Raw genomic sequence first — 24676 nt, 5'->3', positions numbered from 1 at the left:
AAAGTCCTCGTCAACTATTTTCTGCTACGTTGTCAAGGCTAACGCGGCTTCCACAGTGCTGCAGCCCAACACTACTGCCGGAGCACGCGGCGTCACCCGGCGTCTCAAGCGCGCTCTCGTTAAGCTCTCGTAGGAAGGTGACGCCAAAACAAAGCGATGTGCTCACGCAAGTAGCTCTGAAAGTGTTAAGGCTGGTTCACACGTTTGCAACGGTTACGGTCACAACAACCAAAACGGCAGAAGTGACCAAAACGCCGGAAGAAACGTCACTCATGATTGCTTCGCAAAGCTACCTCTTGCGTTGCTCGACACGTTTTGTACGGCGAACAATTGTCCTGGTGGCTTTGTCGTTGCTCTCGTTTTAATTGCTAAGGAACACAACCGACACAAATGTATGAATCAGCCTTATGCAGAACAAAATTGTTGACACTGAGACTAGACAAATTGCTGCCGTAATTCTACCCTCGCTTAGATTATTCAAATATAATTCAACACGCAGAAATAGGATGAATGAGCTTGAAATGTAAGTGAAATAAACCGTATTTGTGTACTTCAGAAGCGGCGCGTAAAGTTATTTCTGGCAAGGTCTTTTTTGACAAGAATAGAAGAAAACGACAGGCAAGGCTTAGATCTTCTAAGCAAATTGGTTGGAACGCTAGGTACATTCTGCCCTCTGAGCCACTCAACGTGACTAGAAAATACCTCTTGTGAATATTTTAGCCGATATTTGAGATGCCACAAGTATCAGCAAACCGGCCCAGGAAGGGGTAAAATGGAGCTTAAAAGCAAGATGCTCCGAATTCTTTAGTCACTTTCCCCATCTCTCTTGCCTTACTACTTTGAAATGCCTGTCTTTGAATTCATCCACATCACAATGAATCTTAACAGTAGATAAAGAAGAAAAAAATTTCTTCGTACAAAGCAGAAAGTAGAGGCGCTTACGAAGGTGTGAGTTCACAACTCATCACCATAGTAAAACAAACAGTGCATAAAGCTGTGGCAAGATAAGATAAGGAACAAACCACAGCGCTGTTTTTTAACAGAAAATGTGTGATATGTTTAGCGCGCAGCAGTTTCCAGCGACCCATTTCCACCAGCGAAAGAGCGTCACGCAAAAATTGATTGGACAGGAGTGACGCGTCAACGTCCTGGTGGTCGAGCTTATGTCCTCACTGATTCAGCACGAGTCTCAATCAAAGGCTGGCGTGTTTCTCGTGTAGAATATGTCCCTCGGTGTCCTCCAGTAGATCACGTTGAAAATGCAGGAATACGGCGTTGTTAATTATATACTTCGTTTCAAACTTAGTCTTCACCGCACTTGAAGCCACCGACTCGAACGTCAAGCTAGTTCTAGCGCCTCATTTGCACGAGATCGTGTGCAAATAAAACGTTAAATGGAGACACGGGCTCTCGCAAGCAGCTTTCTCTGTGTTCTACGCTATCTATGACACGGACAGTGTTGGAAAACACTTTGTGCGTTGCACTTAACGAAATACTTCAAGAAGGTTTAGAATAGTTTTACCTTACTTTAAGTACATCATCTGAGTGTGTACTTGTACTTAGAGTATTTCTTATGGCACTTTTCGAGGAGTGTACAAATCGCCACTTCAAAGTACATTCCACAAATTTGCTCATGTTAAATATATATCACAAAATGATGCTGTGTCAACTCTGAAAACACTTGACTTCATCCAATACTCGCCACCATTTCCGAACATAACTGATGCACCACCAATTACCCCTGGGGCAACGCACATCCGTTAAAAAACACTGCACATGTGATTGAAAGGGCATCAAGAAAGATTGTATTAAAAAGTACTTGTACTTTATTTTGAAAGTGCATTGTATTTATAGTACTTCAAGGATATTGTACCCAGTGTGTTGACTACTTTAGTTGAAGTACATAACCTCTACTTTACTTTGTATTTTACTTCAAGTTATTTTTAGATATGCTTTACCCAACACTGGACACAAATTATAGAATATGCCGAGACACCACTCTCTCACGTGTGCTGGGAGAAGGTGCAGAAGGAGACAGGGAAAAGAACGAGCACATACTTAGAAGACAATAAGGAGACGTGAAATAGCAGGATAAAAACCAGGGTACGTGACCGCTAAAGCTAGCGTTAAAGCACTGGTTGGCAGGGCTTCCTTTCAGGGAATATACGCATTCAATTAATTTTATTTACTCCCACATCACAAATTGGTGATGGAGGCAAGGGAAAAACTCGCATAAGTGCAGCTTGACAAGGCCCCCTGCCCTACTGGCTGATCGACCGACAGAAAAAAAATAAAAACTTTTAATACAAGAACAACAATTAATGATATATATATATATATATATTGTTGTCTCACGCGATGGAAACCGTCTTGATTTTCTTAACAATTGGTGTCAGAAGTGGGATTATGGAAGATCCCAACACCTCTCAGCCTGACCTGGTGATGAGAGCGATCGGCGCGCTACAAGCTTCGTTGGCCAGCTTGCGAGAGGAGCAGAATCATCACCGAGACGAAGACCGGCGAGCTTTAGCAGAGCTACGTCGGGAGGTTTCCGCGCAACTCCAGCCTCATCCTGGGACCGGGTCATCACGCCAATCCACGGGACCTCGAGGAGCGCTGCACCCACCATCGCGGTCCGGCGAGACTACTGGAGGTACGAGCGAAGGCGGCACTGCTAGCGCGGCAGATCTCTCCTTGCAAGCCCCAGCAGAAACCGAAAATGATAACAGACAGCAGATACTACCTTTGGAGGATGCTAACGAACAGCTGGCTTTGGCTTCGCAGAAGATGATTGTCAAGCTCGACACCTATGCTGGACGCAGCCCCTGGAATGCCTTTCAAGTGCATTTTGATCTCGTCGCGGACTTAAACGATTGGACTACCGCTTCGCGAGGAGCGTTCCTGGCATCTACACTCCGAGGACCAGCTTAGGAGCTGCTTCAGAACCTTCCTCCTGGCAACCAGCGGGACTACAGGGCGCTTGAGGAAGCACTCGAAGGGCGCTTTGGTGAGAAGCACCTCGGGCGGCTCTACCACGCCACTCTCCGAACGCGGATACAAGGACGAAACGAATCGTTGTCAGAACTGGCCATTGACATCGAGAGGCTTGCACGACTCTCGTATCAAGGCTGCACAACTGCGACACTGGACTCTGTGGCTGTGGGACACTTTTTAGACGCAATCGGAGACACTGAAGTACAACAGTTTGTCCGCCTGTCGTCACCTGCCTGCATGCGTGACGCTGTTGCACGAGCTATGGAGGTGGAGGCAACGACGAAGGCAGTAAGAGCCACCCGGCGGGTCACAGTGCCAGGTGGGTATCAGCCAGGCACGTCGTCTGCTTTACATCCAGTGCCGCTTCTCAACACGGATCGGCAAACTTCTCACGAGGCAACAGGGATGCCACCTCATCAGAGGCCATCTCCAACATGCTGGCGCTGCGGCCAAAAGGGCTACATCCAGAGATATTGCAGCTGGCGTAGTAAAGGAGAAAAAGGCTATTCCACTCCGGAAAACTAATTCCAGCCGAGCTTACCGGCCAAATTTCGGCTGAGAAAGAAAAGAGAGAGCCGGTCCCAACGCTGCAAGTTCAAAAGTTACGAGCTGACAAAAACGGGCTTTTTGTTGATGGGGAAATACAAGGCGTACCATGTAAGATGCTTGTTGACACCGCAGCCAACGCCAGAATCGTAAGAACTGATGTATATGAACGAATAAAGACACCCGTAACATCATACAAACGCCTTTCTGGGTGCTCACTGCGCACTGTCACAGGAGAAACAGCGCCAATCACGGCGTCATGTGAACTTACATTTCTTTTTGGCACGCAAAAGTTTGCGCAAGTTGCCTTTGTGGCTGGAATATTTGAGGAATGCATCCTTGGACTCGATTTTCTACAGGCAAATGGTTGTTCACTGGATCTCAAGAGTCACACATTGGACGTAAGTGACGAACACGTCATCTTGTACAGCCAACGAGCAATTTTAGAAAACGGCGGGGGATTCCTTTTATGCTCCAAGTCCACTTTGATTTCTCCACAAAGCGAAAACGTTGTCTGGGTGACGGACGGCAATAGCTGCTCGGATGGTACTGCGGTCGCTGAAGGCGACGCCACGTGCGATACTGTTCCAGGAATCATTATAGCAAGAACGCTAATAGATTTCGGCAACGAAAAGGTTCCTATCCGCATTGCCAACCTAACGGATAAACCTATCCACCTAAAGAAGGGGTATCGCATTGCGAAGTGGTCCCGTGCTGTGAGCTTTACTCCCCCACGAAAGGATCTTGTTCATATGACACAAGAGGAATTGCCGGCTTCCTTGCTGGATCTAGCAGACCGCTCCAAATGCCACCTTGATCAAGCACAACAAGCACATCTCCTGAGTTTACTCAACGAATACAGAGATGTGTTTGCTTCTTCTTTGGAGACCGGACGGACAGGCGCTGCTCAACACCGCATCGATACAGGAAATGCAGCTCCGATTAAGCAACAGCCCCTGCGAATTCCGTTGGCAAAACGTAACGAAGTCGGCCAGATGATCCAAGATATGCAACAACAAGATGTTATTGAGCCTTCATCGAGCCCGTGGGTGTCGCCGGTCGTCTTGGTAAAGAAAAAAGATGGCAGCACGAGGTTCTGCGTTGACTACCGACGATTGAACGATGTTACCAAGAAGGACTTCTATCCACTCCCTAGGATTGATGACACATTCGACGCGATTGCGGGGTCTTCCTGGTTTTCCACACTAGACCTCAGGAGCGGATACTGGCAAGTTGAAATGGACCCAAGAGACCGCGAGAAGACGGCATTCTCTACTGGAGATGGTCTGTGGCAATTCAAAGTAATGCCATTTGGCCTTTGTAATGCCCCTGCAACGTTTGAGCCTTTCATGGACCAGGTCCTAAAGGGCCTGCCGCTCGATGTTTGCTTGGTTTATCTGGGTGATATACTTGTGCACGGCAAAACTTTCCAGGGAGCACTTTGTAATTTGTCATTCGTATTTGACCGTCTGAGAAAGGCAAACTTGAAGCTAAATGCCAAGAAATGCGTTCTATTTCAAAAGAGAGTGCATTATCTCGGTCACATCGACTCTGAAAAAGGAATGGAGACGGACCCTGAGAAGACAGAGTGCTTCAGAAACTGGCCTCGACCTCAAAATCAGCGCGACGTTAAAAGCTTCCTTAAACTGTGGACCTACTACCGGCGATTTGTAAAAGGTTTCGCCACAATTGCCAAACCGCTGTACGCTTTAGCAGAACAGAATACGGCGTTCGAATGGAGTGTACACGCACAAGATTCTTTCCTCACACTCAAGAATTCCCTTAGCGCCCCTCCAGTTCTTGGATTTCCTGGACCAGACTGCAAGTTCGTCCTCGATACCGACGCGAGTAACGTCGGTTTGGGTGCTGTGTTGTCCCAGATTCAGGAAGGCTCCGAAAAAGTGATTGCGTACTATGGCAAAGTTCTAAACAGGGCAGAACAGAACTACTGCGTTACGAGAAGGGAACTCTTGGCAGTTGTAAAAGCCGTGACCCATTTCCATCATTACTTGTACGGCACAAAGTTCCTCTTAAGGACTGATCATGCATCCCTCACTTGGCTTTTAAACTTCAGCCCAATTGGGAAGGCCCCTACGAAGTCGTCAAGCGACTAAACGACGTCGTGTACTGGGTTCGGCACCTGCTAAGCCGGAAAGTTCACGTAGTTCATTTTGATCGGCTGGTTCCCTATCAACCTGACGGAATATTTTTTTTTTTTGCACCACCTCTGGACGAGGTTCATGTGTTGTTGGGGGGCAGTGTTGCGGCGGTGCTGCGAATGAGAAGACGACGAAAAGGAAGACAGGAAGAAGGCGCGACAAAAAGGACGGATGGCGATGAACGTTGAACGCCGAACGCTGGGATTTTAAACCGTCTTGATTTTCTTAACAATATATATATATATCAAATTATTATCGGCCAGAGCAGAATATGTTGCGTATTGTTTTCTTATTTATCGCGTCAATACAAGCATTATCCTTTTTTTTTTAAAGAGTTGAGTACAGTTGGAAGCGTGTGCTGAATCATCTGAAGCCCGTAATTACTCGAGGACGCGGCATTCTCAAGGACTCGGTCCTACGTATTCCATTTATGATAATTTTTACACTTAGTTTAGAAATCCGTGGTACCATGGATGATCGGGAATACTAAGCGATGCCGTGTACATTGTCAGAAATTTAAACTTGAAGTACTATATAAGTTTCATCATCTTATGCTTAAAGCGTGGCAGTATGTGCGCAATACGATGCGTTTCCTATGACCTGAATTGCTTTCTTCTGTAAAACAATTTAATTAACTTGGTATTTGTCGTAGTTCCCCAAAATAGGTTACAATAAGATAAACGAGAATTGAATAATGCGTTATGAATTCTAGGTTTTACACTAGTTGGCAGGATATGGCGATGTTCGTATAGAACACCTGCAATATTCGCGAGTTTGAGTAATGTTTTGTTGATATAAGAGTCCCATAACATATCTTCATAAAAAACTAATCCTAACGTTTTGACAGTAGTTACAAATTCAACCTCAGAGGAGTTCAATATTAGCTTTGCGCTGGCATTGCGCAATCTACCTTTTGGTTTGAAAGCAACTCCTTTTGCTTTATTTTTTATATATTTTTAAAGAATTTAAGGCAGTCTATGCATTAATTTTATTAATACACTCCACGTCCACGTATTATCTAGGCAAATGTCTGCATCAGAAACTAGCTTATCAATATTATTCACCTGAAAAAAAAAAATACTAGCATCATTAGCATATGCTACGTATGAGGTACACGCATGCAATATTGACTTTATCATTATTATACAGGTTAAAAATCAATGACCATGAAAAACTACCTTGAGGTGCCCCTGTCCGAGTTGGTTTCCGCACTGAAGAATACCCGTTTCTTTAAGTTTGCTAACGACAGCTCAGGTAACGTTTAACTAGAACTAAGGAAATGCCCTCGAATTCCATACGAATATAATTTTTCTAGGATGATTTTATGTTCTAGGCGGTCGAAAGCTTTAGAGAAACCAATAAAAATTCACAGCATGACACGTCTGTTTTCAATATTATTTCATATCATTTATATATGCTGTAATACGACAAGTTCAGTGGAGCGACCTTTTCGAAAGCCATATTGAGAATCGGTAAGGATTATAATCGTTTCACAGAACTTGATAAGTCTGACATAAATCACTTCCTCGAAGCCATTAGAAAAAATGGCTAAGATTGAAATCAATATGACGATATTTGTGCCATCGAGGCTCAAAATGCGTGCGGAGTTCCTACCTGGAACATTGCTGGAAGAAACACACAATACTTTCTGCATTACCACTGCATTTCAACAGTTGTGAAGAAAAGTGACGAAACTTTTTAGCTTATGGACTAGACCGAACGTCAACACTAGCGGTTACTATTGAGGGCCAACATATGTCCCCACGTGGGCAGACAAATCTTAAGGAGGTCAGGACGGTTTGTAGACAACCAGAGGACCCCTCGGGGAATATCATGTATTCATGTTCACATCTGCTACTTACTCTACCCGCCGAAAAACGCCCCATGATGAATGTATGCGCGTTAGTGTGACAGGAACTCGCCGATCGTTTGGGCTGACAGTAAAGATTTTCATGTGGATTTCGGAGCACTTGACACGTGGCTGCCCCTCTGCAGGGTGACGGCAAGAAGTTGGGCTACAACTGGGGAGTGCGGCCTAGTGCAGACAACGTGAGCATAGCGCTGCCATTGCGTGAACACGGCTGGCACGTGCTGGACCGGGACGGCCGACCCCTCCGACCGGCGACCCGGTCAGAGTTCACCTTGGTCCTCAACGACGTCGAGCGTCTTCTGCTGCGTGCCAAGTACCACAGCGACCAGGTCGAAGGAGCGTGAGTCAACGCTATACTTTTTTTCTACCGTGAGAACGAGCGTAGTCAAAAGCTAGCAGATATACCAACATAAACACATACTAAATGTGCAAGGCTGCAGCGCATTCACTGCTTTGGAAGGATGTAGCCTATGACACCACCCTCAAAGAAAGATGATAAACGCTGTGACGTTGCGCTTTTAACGATACTTGATTTTACCCACCAGGTTGTCGTATCGGTTGCGCTATGATCTGAGATGAATGTCCAGGTGGTCTACGCATTAATTGTGGTGTGTATTCAGCCGGAAGTTAGTCAGCCCAAGGGGCGTCTAGTGTCTCAGCTGTAGATGAGAAATTTAGCCAGTGCAGTACAACCGCTAGCCGGGGGGCCTTTAGTGTGCAGCACGGAGTAGTGATACACGACCGCACGCCGGTACATATATGCTCATCCAGATCAAAACGAGCAGGGGTGGGGATCGAACCCAGGAACCCAGGTGCTCTGCGGACTTTCATGAACATTCAGCGCACGGTGATAGTTGTGTCAAGGTAGCTCCTGGCGGTCCCTGAGCTCGGCAGTACTTCGAAATTGGAAGTTATGCAGGGAAGATTGTGCCTCAACTAAAGGTTAATACTGAAACTTTTAGGTCACGGGCTATAGCTAAAAAATGTGAAAGAATGGTACCGTGGGTCATTCGATCAGGCATTAGTTGAAAGTAAACAAGGAAAGAGAATATATTGTCAAAACAATAGTTACTTGCTTCGTGTTTTAAGGACGCAAATTCCCAATAGCTTGCAGCAACGCGTTTTTTTTTTAGTTTGATATAACTGCTTAATTTTGTCAGTTTGTGCTGAAAGTGATTTTATATATAACTTATTGGTTCATGCTATGTCAAACATGAAAGTCAGATCTTTGTCCGGAAAGACGTGGAACCTAAATGTGCGGATACATAGTTTGAGATTGTGATTAGACGGCGACGTGGGGTAGTTGGTTCATACTGACAACAGGGCAAACAGCGCTTGTCCTGTGTGCGCTTCCTTTGTCCCTATTTTGGCGCGCTGTTTGCCTTTTTGTGAGATTGTGATGTGTGACTTTCTTGTTCAGGATGCATCACGTGGAGCTCCCATCGGCATCTAAGGACTCGGGAAGCCTGAGAAAGATGACCTCCGTGGAGATGTGCCAGTGTCCAACGGGTTACGCCGGTCTCTCGTGCGAGGTATCGTACCAACCTCTTGTGTGGGCTATGGCCACTAAATTCGCTTCACTTCAGTAACATTTCAAGAACCTTGTTGCTTAAAATCATTGTTTCCAGCTGGATAAATCCTTATCTGCAATCACAAAAAAAAAAAGATTTTTTTGCCCTCCAGGAATTTGCAGCCTGCGACAAAGCGAAACCATAAAGCCTGAGTTGTCTGACATTGTATTTAAAGCTCAGAAAGCAGCATTTTTTTAATCGAAACTATCGCCAATGGCACCCGCTTTGCGCTAAGCATCAAAATGGCGGCTCTCAGAAGGTGATGCGAGAATGAAGTGTCTATACTCTGAAGCGCGGCTGATTTAGTGGCTCTAGTCTGATCCTATGGAAGATGTTAGAGCTGTGACGGTTATGCCTACTTTTTGTCGTTCGTCGCAGCTTTGTGCTCCGGGCTACCGGCGCGTGAACGACACGCTCGTCGGTGGCCGCTGTGAGAAGTGCGACTGCAACAACCACGCCGACTCGTGCGACGCCTACACGGGACAATGCCACGTGAGTTTGCAACAACCGCACGCGCTCATCACGAGTACCGAGCAATTTTTAATTTGCTTAGAAGTTACGGTCAATTAAAATGGCTGAAAAAAAAAACCGGACACTATTTTTGTGTTAGCTGTTTCAAGAAAAAATTGGCCATAATATAAATATTAATGGGGCATCGACCCCAGTATAAAACTTGGTATTTCATACTAGTCTTCTTTCTAAACAGTAATATTATGGTGCCTGGAACGCGTCTCCGGCTGGTGTGTCTAATCACGTGCCCTCTTCCGCCCCATACATCAAAAGTCGTTCCGAACTGGCAACAAATGATGTCACAAAAGCCGGGGTGCCATGCTGTCGAATGTCGGGATCATGGAGATTGGTATGAGGGGAGGGAATACACCTCCTTCTCACCTCCTCATCCTCCCTGCTACTCCTCCTCCCCTCCTCCCTCCTCTTACTCCTCCTGCTCGTCTTCCTCCCCCATCCTCCTCCTCCTTCACCTCCTCCTCCCCTCATCCTTCAAGGTCCTCCTCTCCTCTCATTTTCCTCCCCTCCTCTCTTCTTCCTCATCCCTCCTTCTCCCCTCCTCCTCCTCCCTCCTCCCCCTCCCCACCCCCTCCTCCCCTTTCCCTCCTCCTCCCCCTCCCACTCCTACTTCCCTCCTCCCCTCCCCCTCGTCCTCCTACCCGCGCGTTGCATCAGGGAAAATGTCCCATAATGCACTGCACAATTACGCCGACGCCGCTCCAGCCGGAAACGGGTGCCTAAGAGCTGCGCTCTAAAAGATGAAGCTATGTGTCTGTTCTCTAGCCCTCACACGAGCTCTACTCGCAGGAATGTCTGCACAACACGACGGGTTCCAATTGCGGGGAGTGTCTGCCCGGCTTCTACGGCAACGCCGCTTTGGGATTCCCCGACGACTGCCGTCCCTGCGCCTGCCCTCTGAGCTCGGAGCCGAACCAGTTCTCGTCCGAGTGCCGGACCGTGATCACCCCGACTGGGGAGAGCGACTACGTGTGCACCGAGTGCCCACCCAACCACGCTGGAAACAAATGCGAGAGGCAAGGGATTGTTTTTGCCCAGACGTTGGCTCGTCTGCTGACGACGTCGAAGCGTCACAGGCTTCGTTGAGACGCATATGTCTATTATTTACTTCTATTACCCCCGAAGCCTACTGACCTAAGCTAACCTTAACGTAGCCCAACCTAACTCTAACCCAACCTCACTTCACTCCGTCTAATCCAATCTAGTCACCTAATCCTTACAAACCGGACTTTACCAAAGCTACGCCAAAACTAAGCCTAAACCTAACCGAGAGCTAGTCAAGACCGAACCTGAACATAACCTAAACAAAACGCTAGTCTAAAGTTGACCGGACCTAACATACATACTTTATAAATAAATTTAAGAGCACGAATCGGCGATGTATGGATGCTAGTTGACGACATAAAGTGGCCCAAATCAGCGTCAGGGGACGGGGGGCTTTTGGCACGCTAATTCACGCATCGATCTGTCATGATGGACAGCAAATAGTAACAGTTCGTTCCAACCTCCCTCCCAACGCCGCTACCGAATGGCATCTTCACAGCTGCGTTGAACCAGCTTCTACGATGTTCTTTTTACTTGGGAAACACTAAAGACGCTAATGTAGCTGATTGACATCCATGTTTCCTGTCATTATTAAAGGAATGATGAACTGAAATTTGAATTTCACAAAATAAAATTGCAGAAGCGTTGAACGGGACGCTACAAACTTTAGAACATCCCTTGTACATCGACGTCAAGGGATGCCTGTATTTTTGAAAAGAAAGGCGCGATCAATCGAGAAATGTGACGTCACGATTCTTTGGTAACAGTTGACAATAAGGGGAAGCGGCCTCACTTCTCTCTTTCTCGTTTCGTTTTACCTGGTCGAGGGGACGAGGCGAAGAGGAGAGGGAAGGAAGATCGTGACGTGAGGTGACTCGTTGGCCGTGTTCAATCGTACACTTTTCCAAAAATATGGCCATCCGTTAAGTCAGGGTCACACTGCTCATGCCATCATACAAAAGACAGTCTGCAAACATGAGTGACTGCAATATCCGTGGTTCGAGCGCCGGGTGATTAGTTTCTCCTTGAACGCATTTCCATGCGGCAATCAAAGCACGGATCTCGCGGTGACTAGAGTTCGAATCTGTACGCAGGCGGTCTTTTGTATGATGTATAAGGCAGTGTGACCACGGCTTTAGAGATATCGCTGTGTGAGTGATGCTTTGGAATTTTGGAGCATCATGCCTTTCGCTCCAGCCTTATTTTGTGAGCTCCGGATATCGGTTCATGATCCAATTCACGACTAAAAAAAATTCAGCAAAAAGTAAAAAAGCACACTGACTTTATGGATATCTATTTAGGGCAAAGTTGTGTGTAGTGCAGTGACATCAGTGTTTAGGATGTTGGAAGCACAAACCGAGACCTGATTGGGCGTATGGCTGAACCCCATAAAGTAAGCGGCGGCTACCTAGTATGCTTAATAACAGTTGACTCTACCCTTGCCTCCGCGCAGGTGCGCCGACGGCTTCTATGGCAATCCCAGCGTGCCCGGGGAACAGTGCCGGCCGTGCCGCTGCGGACCTAACGCCGATACCTCTGTGCCGGGCTTCTGCGACCACCGGACGGGGCGCTGCCTGCGCTGCCGCGGAAACACAGGCGGCTGGAACTGCCTGGAGTGCCTGGACGGATTCTTCGGAAACCCTGCCACGGGAGACTGCAGGCGTGAGATGTATTTTACTCATTGCCGAAGAGGAATCGGTCACAGTCGAGAAAACACAGGGCGTGACGATTCCCAAGCACATTATACACCGTGCAAGTCCGCCTGCTCTTTGCGCAATTCGTGCGCTTGTTTACGTTCCAGATGAGTCCATGTGCTCTTGTTTCCCTCTAACCTCAACTAATGACGGAGCGAGTTTGACCACCTCGTCATAGCGCGTATCCTGCAACGTTTTTTATGTTGTCCTTTAGAGCGCCCGTCCTTGCGTTCCAATATGTCCAAGCCGTATTTTGGAGCATATGCTCGCCGTATAATCGCTCCGCAGCAACTAAAGCTGCTGCAAGCTGAGGAGAAGGCGGAAGAACAAATTACAAAGCACAAGCCGCACGGATAGTAAGCTAATGTCCTGAGCTAGGTACTCAGAGGGGTTATGAAACGATATCGGGTTGGAATGTTATGCATGCCTTTGCAGAGACTTACTGGTCCCAGTCTGGCCCAAGTATACTCGCACAGACCGCACTGATTTAGAAGTTCCTTTGTTGCTGAGAAATCGCGAGGATAAAAGGGAACTATTTCTTTCAATCTTGCCTTCGTAAAGCTTGATGGCGTAATTGTGGGGTCGAAACCACTCACCTGACGACAGTCGAGCGTGGCTCATGGATTGGACACGAGAACTGCATGAGCACTCGATTTTGGCTCGTAACAATCAACGAATCGGCGAACACTTGGGTAGTGGCTCGTGTCCAACCACTGCAGTGATGAGAATAGCCGTAATTTAACGATGCCTGAAGCTCAGATGCGTTTTCTACTTTGCCAACCCCAGCGCGTGGGTATGATTAACGTTGAGGACATAGGATAGGCACCAGGCCACATGGCCGCTTGTTCTCGCTTTGAGTTAAGGAAACGAACGATATTCATATTTCTCGACTTTTTTTTTTTTTTTTACCAACTGCCAATACCTAAAAAGAAACGGCATGTTTATTTAGTTATTAACGTTAGAGAAAGATTCTAAGTAGTATTCAGCAAAAGTAGAGACATCATTTCATGACCCCTTTAAGCAATCAATGACTGTAGAAAACTTCCACCTTATTTGACTCACAGAGTGTGTCACAGCACAAATGTGTGATCGGTAGATTTGCCGCTTCCTTTCTTTCGGTTCAAAGACGCTCCAAACTACCGGTGTGGGGGAAAGTGTTAATTATGAGGCAACACAATATAGTGCTCGTCGATATCTTAATTACTGTAAGTAAATTGCGAAACGTCACGGATATCCTGTTTGAGCTAACAATGTTGTGCGGTGCCCGTGATAAGACTACTTGGTAACTTGATACGAAAATGATTGAGCGATTATACCGAAAGTAACCGAGACTTTTTTTTTTTTACTTTCTTCGTCTTCTTTATGTACGTACATGTTTTTTAAACGCGGCGCAAGAAGTTTCAACTGCTGACTTTCTGTCGTTGACACGCTGCTTCGATCCGTACCTCTTCTCGTTGATAAATGATTGAAGATACCGTTGCCGAGAATTTTTGCGGCTTCAGATGTGGCGAAAAGAGTGATTGAATTTTCTAGTAGAAACCCAAAATCGTTCGTAATAAAATTACCTAAACTAGGTGCCCGATCGATTGATATCAAATAAAAGAGCCGATAAATTAAAAAGTCTCGGTACACCTAAGCACTTCTTATGAATTGTGAATGCATTTCTTATGAGTTGTGAATGCGAAAGCATGCAAGCCGCTCGTCCACTCCCTTATTTCGTCTGCTGCGTACTTTTCGTCGCCGTTCAGCGCGCGCGCTCTCCTCTGCGCGATAACCTTGGACGGAGCGTCCAAGGTTATCGCGCAGAGGAGAGCGCGCGTGTTAACGGCGCGCTGACGGACACACAGCGCCTTGGGGTGGCAGTCGTTGAAACTGACGCGCAGCGGCCAATGGGACCGAAGCCGAAAATCCATCAGCTTTGCTCCGCTCCTTTGGGATTGGGGAATTTAGGTGCCGTTGGCTAGCTTTTCGCGTAGTTTCATAGCTTGGAGCTGGCTTCACTTGGAGAAAGGATTTAAGGTGCCGTTTGGCGCGGCTTCAAACCTGATGACGTCGGCTCGCTCCCTAAAACAGTTAATGCTTTCGCATTAAAACAAAATCGGTCAGAAAAATCTAACACCAAGTAACCAGATGACATGTGACGCATAGCGTAAAGGCTCCACGCAATCGCTGCATGCCTGAGCTTTCGCTGTTGCCTCCGCTCCTACAGAGCTGAGAACTAGCCTTTTTCGCAGCCTGTGACTGCAGCGTGGCGGGATCCCTGGGACCACAATGCAACAAGACCACTGGCCAATGCAACTGCCGACCCAGCTTCGCGGGTCGTACCTGCGACAGATGCCAGGTTGGTCTCACTCACGACGCCGGGTGGCTAGGTAGGCAGAAACCTCTGCGCCGTGTACACCCTTTCATGCCCTTCAGTCTTTCTTAAGAAAAACAAGGTAGAAGGAGTTCTGCGCACACATCATCCTCGCTCCGCAGCCAATGGGATAGTCGCATTAACCAATAAGAACGCCAAATCAAAAAGCAGAACGATTATAGGCTCCGTTCTGCATTTCTTAAAACGTCAGAGTTTATAGTTACACAGTCACATGACACTGTCACGAGGGCAGGGACAGTTAGCTGAATCGCAGTCGCCGAGAGTTACACTATAGTGCAGTGGTTCGAAAAGGGGGTCCGCTGGCTCTTTGGCGTCTGCGGAGGCATTCTAGGGATCCGCCAAGACCTGCCTCATCAGTCAAGCCCAACAATAAAAGTCGTCTATTTTTAGATTGAAAATAAACTTTACAATTTTAGGGTAATTTTTTCGTGTCTATGTCTATTGGAGAAATTCACTTCACACTAGCCATTAGTTTGTGGGCAACTTTGGGATCAGAAGCGTTGGACCAGGTTGCCTGCATGTTAAATCAGCCCTGGTCATTTCCACCGCGAGGGGCTAAGGGCAGTTGGCCACGCGAGCGGCGCTCCGCTGCTGATAAAAGGCCGTCGGAGCATATGTACCAGGAGCTGGGGATTCTGGCGCGGGCGATAACAGTCGATGAATGACTACGTGTTGTTGAACCAGTGCATTGTGTCATTCTCCGAGACAGGTAGCAGCAAGGGAAATTCCAGAAGTTATATCAATTTATAAATCATTATCGTAGTGAACCTATTCGCAACTCCAACACCCTATAGGTGGCGGGGCGGTAGTTTCAAGATGGCGGAAGAGACGGGGATAGATTCTCCAGGATTTCCCATGGGCCTGCTCGCTGACGCTGGTCAGCGCGCTATAAGTGATTTATTTGCCTACTAATGCGAGACAGGTAGGGCAGGGTCATATTGCAGGTGACGGAGACGTTGATGCGCTGTTAGGAAAACGAGCATGCTGATATTTAAAAGTAGCAGAAACAAAAACTTGCAAAGCTTTGTGGTGAGCAAGCGCGTTTTAGGCACCGGCCACGTCACTGTTTGTGGCAGAATATTTTTGAGGGTGATGAAGATATCGTGTCTGCGCTTTGCCTGGCCATTTGTGCTCTAAAAAGTGAGCCGCGCAAGGTGACTGTCAAGCTCCGGAAGAGCAGCGTTCACAGTATTGGTGTCTTCGCGTCACAGGCTCACAACTCGTTGCTCACCGCCTCGGTTTTAGTGTATTGCAACGTGTGATCAAACTGCTTTCTGGTTATTGATAGGAAGTTTGTTACCGCAGGCTACCGTGCGGTGTAGCATTACAACCGGAAGCTCGCGCTGCGCCTTTGAAGCACAATTTTTAGCGCGTGCCAGGAGCGTTGCCGTGCTCACGGTAGCCAACGGTAGCTTGCGGTAACGCTATGCTAAAACTGCCTATTAACACAATCGGCGTGTTTAGTGGTTTTATTTATTGCTCTATCGAAAATAAATATTTAATATACCGTACATGTTGTACCCTGCTATTTGCAACGTTGCGGCCCCTCTCGTTAAAGCTACCCGTTCTAAGCTCTCGTCACGAACGACTGGCTAAAACAGACACGCTTAAAATGCTTCGAGCATTTCTTTATTTGCTTTGTAATTACCTGAAAGCAAGTACGCGTAATCTGTTTTATGAAAGTGCTTGTAATAAATAGTCATGTTCCTTGTAACGGCCTTAAACCGCTAACCCATTGCCGATGTGTATTGCTCGACATACCGTTGCGTGACAAGTTTTCTCCTACTTAAGGCAAAGAACAGACTTTCCGTAGGTTATACGCTAGAGCTCTTCATTATTAGTGGAAGCGTTTGCCGTCACGTTGAACACAGATTGAGCTGGCGGCCATGCACAAGACCAGAAATCTGCAGTGTATGCGATATGCGAAAAGTCCCTAATGAAATTAGACATCCCGGTCCTTCGTGCAACGCTGTTGCAAGGCGGAGCACAGGAATTTCTATTTTTACGCGCACACCTTTTTCGTTAAAACGGCTTCCCGCATCAAGGCCGACAGTCCCTGTCACCGTCTCTGCGCCGCCGCCGCCGCTGCCGTCCCCGCTCCTCTGGTTCTCCGTTCGTCCCTTCCACTCACCACGAACGTGGTCCTTCATGAGCTCCGCCGATTCACTAGGGGTCCGCGAAAGACCACTGGTTGAGAACCAATGCGTTTGGGGCGTTTAGCGCGACGTAATCCGGGCTCGCAATCTCGTCGGATGACGTGCTGATGAGCTTACGCCGTATGTGTTTCTATGCGTAGAGGCAGCGTTTTTCAGCTCCCTAGAGTTATTTCGCGTTGTGACCAATTTCACCAGCCACAGTAGTTTAAAAAATTTCTCCAAACAAGGGGAGGGAAGGTGGTAGAAAAAAACAAAGAAAAAAGCTGCTATTTTAGCTTGACGAGGCCTCTACCTCCCTTTACACTACAGAGCAAAACAGGACATCTGCAAAGGCCCACATGCAGAACCAAACAAATTCATAATAATAAAGGGAAACTTACGAAATTTGAAATATACCCTTCGTGTTCAGAAATAGGCTGAATACATTGTCCGTAAATGACAATCGCACGTTTGTATTTTGAGCCTGGAGGCGGTGTTTTTTTTTTTTTTTTTTTTTTTTTTTTTTTTTTTTTTTTGTTTTTTTGTTATAAACGGTTTACCCTGGCATACGCTCGGAGAGCAGCCAGAAGAGAGCACGTGACATCCAGCGCAATCGCGATGTAGATTATCTCCGGACGAGCGAAGTTGCGGCGAGGCTCGTCCGCAAAGCCATTCCATTTAGCGCTCTCTAGTTGGCACCATTTCGTTCGACAGCAGCGCCCTCTCCATACATCTGGGAAATTCAGTGGGTTCGGCGCGGTAAAATGAGAGAGAGGGCACGCGCCCGACTCCGCTAGCAGATGACAAAACGGGAGGTTGCCATTCTCCACCTTTGGGCTGTATCGGCGGGCTGTACGGAACATTGAACTCTCGCTCGTGGCTGCCGTCGTGAGGTGGTTCGCGTTCTTAGAATAGTTATGGCTACTCCAAAATCAGCCTAGAGCTCTCTGTTGTTCTACTTCGGTAAATGATCAACTGACATATCTTTTTTCGGTTACTTAAATAGCAGTTGAGTCAGCCGGCAGCACTACGCTCAACTACTGCGAGTATTGCGGCAGGAGAGCACGTTTTTATTTATTATTTCAAACATTGATTCATGGTCGCTAAAGGCCTACACCAGTACGAACTCTGTATAGTAAAAAATGTACAGCCACCAAATTCACTTTTCGCCGGAGAGACCGGCCAGTCTGACACAGTTTTCCCTTTTTTTTTTTATTTGCACGCGGATAACAGCGCAATTGGACTCTGTTAGTCTTTTTTATCTAGCATAGTAATACACGATAACTGGCATACCAAAATCTGCGCATTTGCGCTTGAAATTTCCAAAATGACGCGATTTTAAACAGAGTATGTACGCTAGCCGGATGCTAGGTACTGCCCACTCGGCGGAGCAGACGACATACGAGTGAGAGGGGAAGGGCTTTTTTTTTTTTTTTTTTTCTTTTCACCATTTCTGCTGTGACCCTAATGGAACGGTCTATACTATGCACTATTAACCATGACTATGTTCCCAATCTGCTCTTATAGATCACATAACAGCACAAATGAGCAACGCTGTAGAGCAAGGCCCGTTTTCAAAGGCAAAATTACAAGACGGCGAGATTGAATGTAATTGAAGCGCGGCTTATATGGTCGTGTACAATCTGTTGACCAAGCTGAATTAGGCGAGCCGCGCTCAAACCAACGAGCTTGAGTCTTACCTTAGAGCGGTAAACCGGAACCCACTACCTGCAGCGGAAATGGCACTCCCCCGGTTGCCGCCATCTTGCCTGTTTGCCACATTAGTGATCACGTGACGTTAAGATGGCTGCGTCCAAAGGTGGGCCAGATCAGATTGGCCAGATCGCGGTCAGCACCTTGGTAGATGAGCACTCTGGGGCTGCGTTCGAATCTTACTCAAATGGCGCCGAGTTACTCCGGTGGATCAAGTCACGTGACAAGACGTTTCAGCAACGCTGGACGCGGGTAGGTTTTCGGACGCAACGGGTACAAGACTTCACTCACGAGTGAAATAGAATCTGCGTTCGATTTACTTGCACCTCCTGCACCGGTGCAGAAAAGTGTGGGGCGGTGTACTTCTGGTCGTATCTCAATACATATACCGGAAGTAGACTGCTCTACACTTTTCTGCACCGGCGCAGGAGGTGCAAGTAAATCGAACGTAGCTTTTATCTCACTCCTGCACTCCTGGGTGGAGTTCTTGCACTCGTTGCGTTCAAAAACCTACCCGCGTCCAGCGTTGATCTATCTGCCTTGTCACGTGACTTGATCCGCCGGAATAACTCGGCGCCTTTCGAGTAAGATTCGAACGCATCCCTAGAGTGCCCATCTGGCCCATCTGCTGACCGCGATCTGGCCAATCTGATCTGGCCCACCTCTGGGCGCAACCATTTTAACGTCACGTGATCACTAATGTGGCAAACAGGCAAGATAGCGGCAACCGAAGGGGTGCCATTTTTGACCGCTGGTTTACCGCTCTAAGTTTACTCAAGCTCGTTGGCTCAAACGTCAAGTGCAATTAAGTAGGTAGATAATGAACCAGCGCTGATCAGTAATGAGCAGCTGTTGTGCGCAGTATTCTGTAAACCCTGTACTGACGAAGAAAAGGCGTACCTTCCCCCCCCCCCCCCCCCCTCTTCCGTCACCGCTGGACGCTGGATCAAGCTCATTTCTGGACCGCGAGTGCCGCAAGTTACAAATACAGTCGTCAGAGTAAAGAAAAAAACGCTGCCTCAGAGGCACATGCGGCTTCACGCGCATTGCACTCGCAAAACACATACACACGGTGACGATTCTTGTTCGGTATTCAAGCGTGCGAAGGCACAGAGACGCAGCATTTCAACGTGCCAAGGAAGCTTTGATCTCGCCGCGAGACCGGCGAAACTTGCTTTTGACGTCTTGTGCGTTTTTCGTGCGGCACTGCGCTTCCTTACAAATTTCCACGTGTTCTCAACGGCAAGTCTCACGGCTTACACGGGGTTTTAAAAAAACGTCTTTGGCGAATGACGACGAACGAGTAGAAACCGTGTCTTCAGCACGCTCCCGCTAGCCTCTGCAACTCAAGCAAAAAGCACGATTTCGCCGCATGCAAGATGGCCGTCCGGTGGCCGTATTCGCCCTGCAGCGACCAAGTGGGGATGCGCGATCTAGCAATTGTCATAGATATCAGTGCTTAGAGATTAGTGGTGCTTGCACCAATAGACCGTTTGCTATTTACATCTGTATTTACCCAAGCATCAAGGAGAATGCAGCAATTGGTGTTCCACGCGCCACACGCGCACACCTCCCCGGTATAAAAGATTCGAAGTAAATAACCAAAGTAAAGCGTTGACGAACGCCCGTGCAATATGCCATTTGTTTCAGGTATTTGCTTTAGAAAAGTTACAACTGCTGAGGCCAGCACGTGCGGCGCGTGGAACACCAGTCCCTGCATTCTCCTTGATGCTTGGGTAATATAGCAATAGGCCTATATAGAGAGGAGCTCCGGCAGTTTTCTAAATACCCGAACTTAAACAAATCTTCAGAATACCCAGGCTTTCCTTTTCCCATCATGCTATTTATTATTTCTCAATTCAAAATAGCATTTTAGAAAATGGCAAATGAATGCTATGCCATAAGCAACTTTCAAATTATCACGCGCTTTCCAGCGGGGTGACGTCACATGTATAACTTTCTAGTCAAGCAGATAGTCTAAGAAACGCAATAATTTGCACGATTTCTTCTATTTTGTTTTGCGTGAGATACCATTAATTTTACAACCCCAAACTTCGTATCTCAACATTTGGCGTCATGTTTTCAGTGTTGAGAATAAAGCCTCTTAGCCACTGGAAGAAATTTTAAAAATTCAATAACTTCGCGAAAGAAACTATTGGGACTTGTAATTTCTGTTATTAGTTCAGATTTGTCTAATTAGCGCGTCAAACCAATTGTGAGACACATTTATCACAATTTCGCCGGGGCTCCCTTAAAATTGTTTTGACACGTTTTCATGCTCAAAAGGTGGACCTGGGCGTCTAATATCCGCTTAAAGCACTTATCGCAAATACCAAAGTGCTTCTAAGGCGGTCATCCAAGTTATTATTTATAATTATCTCGTGACACCAGACTTTATTTTGTTTGATTTTAATCGCGTGTTTCATTCGTAATTTAGTTTAATATTATGAATTTAGCGGTCACTGACTGCCCTGAGCTTAGCGACAGTTGAGAGCGCTCGTCATTCTATGATAATGGTGTCACAAGAAACAGTATAGGACAAAAATACAAGAACAAAGTATTAGCACGTCAGCTCCAATTTGATATCAAACTTTATGGTGATTATAAGAAAACAATTACACCATTAATAAAAGACGCAGACTAGAAATCGTTGCACGTGCATTAAATGCACACTTGTCATGGGATATGTTTTATATAGGGCAGGGGAATTGATCGATTACCCAACAGATTAATCGATGAGTGCGTTAACACTGTGCACTTCTTCCCTCCCACCTTCGTTGTTTTGCGCACGGTTTCATTTATTCGCAACTTTAACCGATGGTGGTACCGCGGTGTGAGAGTCGCGATCCCTAGCTCCTGGATGATAGGCTTCAGAATAAAGGTGCTTGCTATCCCCCCTCTGGCGTGAAGAAATAAAGTAAGGCTCTAATAGAGCTCATTTAGAGCAAAACAAGAACTACTTACACGTCGTAGACCCAGCCTCGTACCGCTGTTCTACGACGATCATCCAACAGCCATTTTGATGGGCACCAGTCCGCCCCCTATAGGTCGTGGAAGTTGCGAATTGCATAAACATTAAGCGGCTCGCCCACATCCCCGCTCTATTTTAATCGCGATTAATATTTTTATCTGATTAATCTGCAAAATTTAGATGACGAAAAGAAAGCAAAAATATAAGGCTTTCACCACACACACATGGATGAGTACATCTGTATAAAGGGCAATCTTTAGGTGAAATTTTAGTCTAAAGTGAACAGTAGGGGCAAGATTTGCAGCTCCAGATAAGGGCACAAGGTTACAAATGTACTGGCCACTAGAACGGCGTTCGATTGTCCGTTCAGCGCAACAGAGCGTATTGTTTGTGCTCGTGCAGCTAAAGTAATAACCTTTGACCGTGAGTGTCTTTGTACTGCTCTCCATTACATATCGATGTGGATTAACCATCGCAATTGTATATTGCGCCGTTTATCGTACATTCTGCAACGAAAAAATGTTTTGACTTATATACGATATATATATATATATATATATACGTATGTATGTATGTATATTAGGGCTGGGCAATTGATCGATTCTTTCATAGATTAAAGGGTGGCGATTTATCGGGATAAAATTTTAATGGACTCCTAAAACGTACACAACATTTAAAATTGCAAGAGCTAAGGGTAAAAATTTCCGACCACTTGCGCAAGCTTGTGGTTCTGACATGCATGAAAGAAAAACACTTCAATTATTCTGACAGTACAGCAAATTGTGCATTTTCATCTTTGACATGGAAAGCAGAGTCAGTCAGTCGAAATACTCTTTTACAGCCGAAAAATAATAATGGGTTCTAGATATTGATCGTAAAAAAGAAAACGTAAAACGAAGATAAAACCAGTCACTTCATATTCAATTTCATCAACGAAGGCAAGCTCCCCGCGGCTTCACACAGCACTCTAAGAAACGCCTGCGCGAATACTTACCCGCAAAACACTCTAACAGCCAATCTCTGCGATCTACGAAATCAGACCAGCAAATGATGAGGCGGAACATCCGTTTAGATCTAAAAATGAAGTCTGCGCTGTGGCATTACGCAATGCAAAGCGTCATGCTTGCGTTGTGTAATGCCACAGCACAGACTTCATTTTGAGGTCGAAACGGATGTTTCGCCTCATGATTCACCAAGCTGATTTCGTAGATCGAAAAAATTGGCATGGCTGTTGGAGTGTTTTGCGGGTAAGTAACGCGCAGGCATTTCTTAGAGTGAAGGAAGTATAACAACTTTATAAATAACACAAGTTAACATACCTTATAATAAGGCGACCTAATAGCTGGATCATTACGCACAATATGACATAGCCCCTAACGAACTATGCATATTGTCGCGTTAGTGTAACCTATGAGGGGTGTTTGCTGGGCAGCATACTTGAGGCCGCTATTTGCTGCGCAAGCCCAGAGCTCAATTCCATTTCATCATTTTCCATTAAAAACTACCCTGAATGGATGGAGTGCACGTCGTTGAACGTGGAGAAATGCGCGTCCGATCCAACCAAGGTTTTTTGTTATTGGTGTGCCACAAATTGGGGCGTGTTTTGAGAATCCGCCGCGCCCAACCACCTCAAATGTGGTGCCTCGTGAATATCCCTTATGGTCAATCTTACATTTTAGTCATACACAACATCTGTTTTCTGATGTTCGAAAAACAAAGTTCTTCACACACCGCGGCCTTAAGACGAAAAATATTGAGACAGGAAATAAGACGGACAAAGGAAAACATTCTTTTAAACGACATTACAGCGTTCGTGCAGCACGAGGTGGAAGAGTGTGCTTCTGAGAACCGTTCAGAACCGGTTCTAAGAACCGTTATTGAGGTATATATTGGAAGCGACAGATCAAAGCGACTCGGAAACAAGAAAATACTCTTCGCTCGAAGCCGCTGTACGTTCCTTAGTACATCGATCGTCTCCAATTCCACCCGTCAAGAGCATCACTGTCTCTTTTCTATTCTGTTCTATCGTGCTTAAAGCGGGGCGTCAATCGGGCCCTGGAGCTGAGATTCGTGCTTCGAAGACAGCGGAACATTGGAATTAATTTCCATCATATTTTTATTAAATGAACAAAGAGTGAAAAAGCTTGCAGGATTTAATACTTAAGATGGCACTATAGGACAAATAAAACTGTGGGCAACCACAAACAGCGTGTGCTGTGTTGTTTGGATTAAAAACGTTGTTCGAGGGTGCCTTTTTTTTTTTTTTTTTTTTTTACTACTTGTTCTAGTTTAGAGACAAACACATTTGTTTGTGATCTCATTTTACTGAACAGTAATACTGCATTTACCCTTACATAACTGAACGTTTAATTCTGCCCGTGTGCTGACTCAACGGCATTAATTTTTACTTTTAACTTGAGTATTGTGTGCCTTTTTGCGCACTTCCCGTATTCGTTGAGTCACAGCCGAGAAGGCTGATGACTTGTCAAGCTTCAAGTTGAAACTTTTCTCTTCTTGTTCTGCCATTTCGTCGAATTACAAGTAGTCATATTTAATGACCCGACATTCTATGAAGCAAAATATACGCAGAGGTGGACAATTAATTACACTCCAGAAAAATCTTAAGACTAACTAGATTACCTTTGCAAATTACCAAGAAATAAAAGTGCCGAAATCATAATTTTATTATTTTCAGAAATTATTTACATTATTTTATAAATATTCTGTCGTTACTTCCCTGTCATAAGATGACAGAACCCACCTTTTTTTAACACCATATACACAGTGTAACAGAGCTGAGTTGTCAAGCTTATCACCATCCTTTCTAGTTGGTACAAGACAACGCATCACTAAATTAATTTTTTTCATAAAATAAGGCGACGGGGAGGCCGCAACAAATGGGAACTGCAAGACAGCAAGACAGCCCCGGCTCCTTACAGCGGCACACAAACAGCGGTTCAAGGGGAAAGAAAAAAAACTTTGGATTTGCGAAATTGTACAATATGGTCAAAATTCAATCAAAATGAAAAATATACAAGCAAAAAGAATTTACATGGTTTGACACCATATACAATTCA

At 46.0% G+C, this 24676-nt stretch overlaps 1 protein-coding gene across 1 annotated transcript in view; it reads left to right on the top strand.

Moving 5' to 3' along the window:
* LOC121833524 (laminin subunit alpha-1-like) overlaps window positions 1-24676 on the top strand; it is a 163711-nt gene that overhangs the window by 65907 nt on the left and 73128 nt on the right. Inside the window, exons 15-20 of the mRNA XM_042286910.1 lie at window positions 7695-7909; window positions 8990-9101; window positions 9519-9632; window positions 10455-10681; window positions 12163-12371; window positions 14638-14744. Of these exons, the coding sequence (XP_042142844.1) occupies window positions 7695-7909; window positions 8990-9101; window positions 9519-9632; window positions 10455-10681; window positions 12163-12371; window positions 14638-14744 (984 nt within the window). The remainder of the gene's footprint in view (window positions 1-7694; window positions 7910-8989; window positions 9102-9518; window positions 9633-10454; window positions 10682-12162; window positions 12372-14637; window positions 14745-24676) is intronic.

Source organism: Ixodes scapularis, unplaced genomic scaffold (assembly GCF_016920785.2).
Source record: "Ixodes scapularis isolate PalLabHiFi unplaced genomic scaffold, ASM1692078v2 PGA_scaffold8__174_contigs__length_109621045, whole genome shotgun sequence".
NCBI classification, from domain to species: Eukaryota; Metazoa; Arthropoda; class Arachnida; order Ixodida; family Ixodidae; genus Ixodes; species Ixodes scapularis.
Note: the sequence above shows the minus strand (reverse complement) of the source record. Positions and strands in the feature narration are given on the sequence as shown.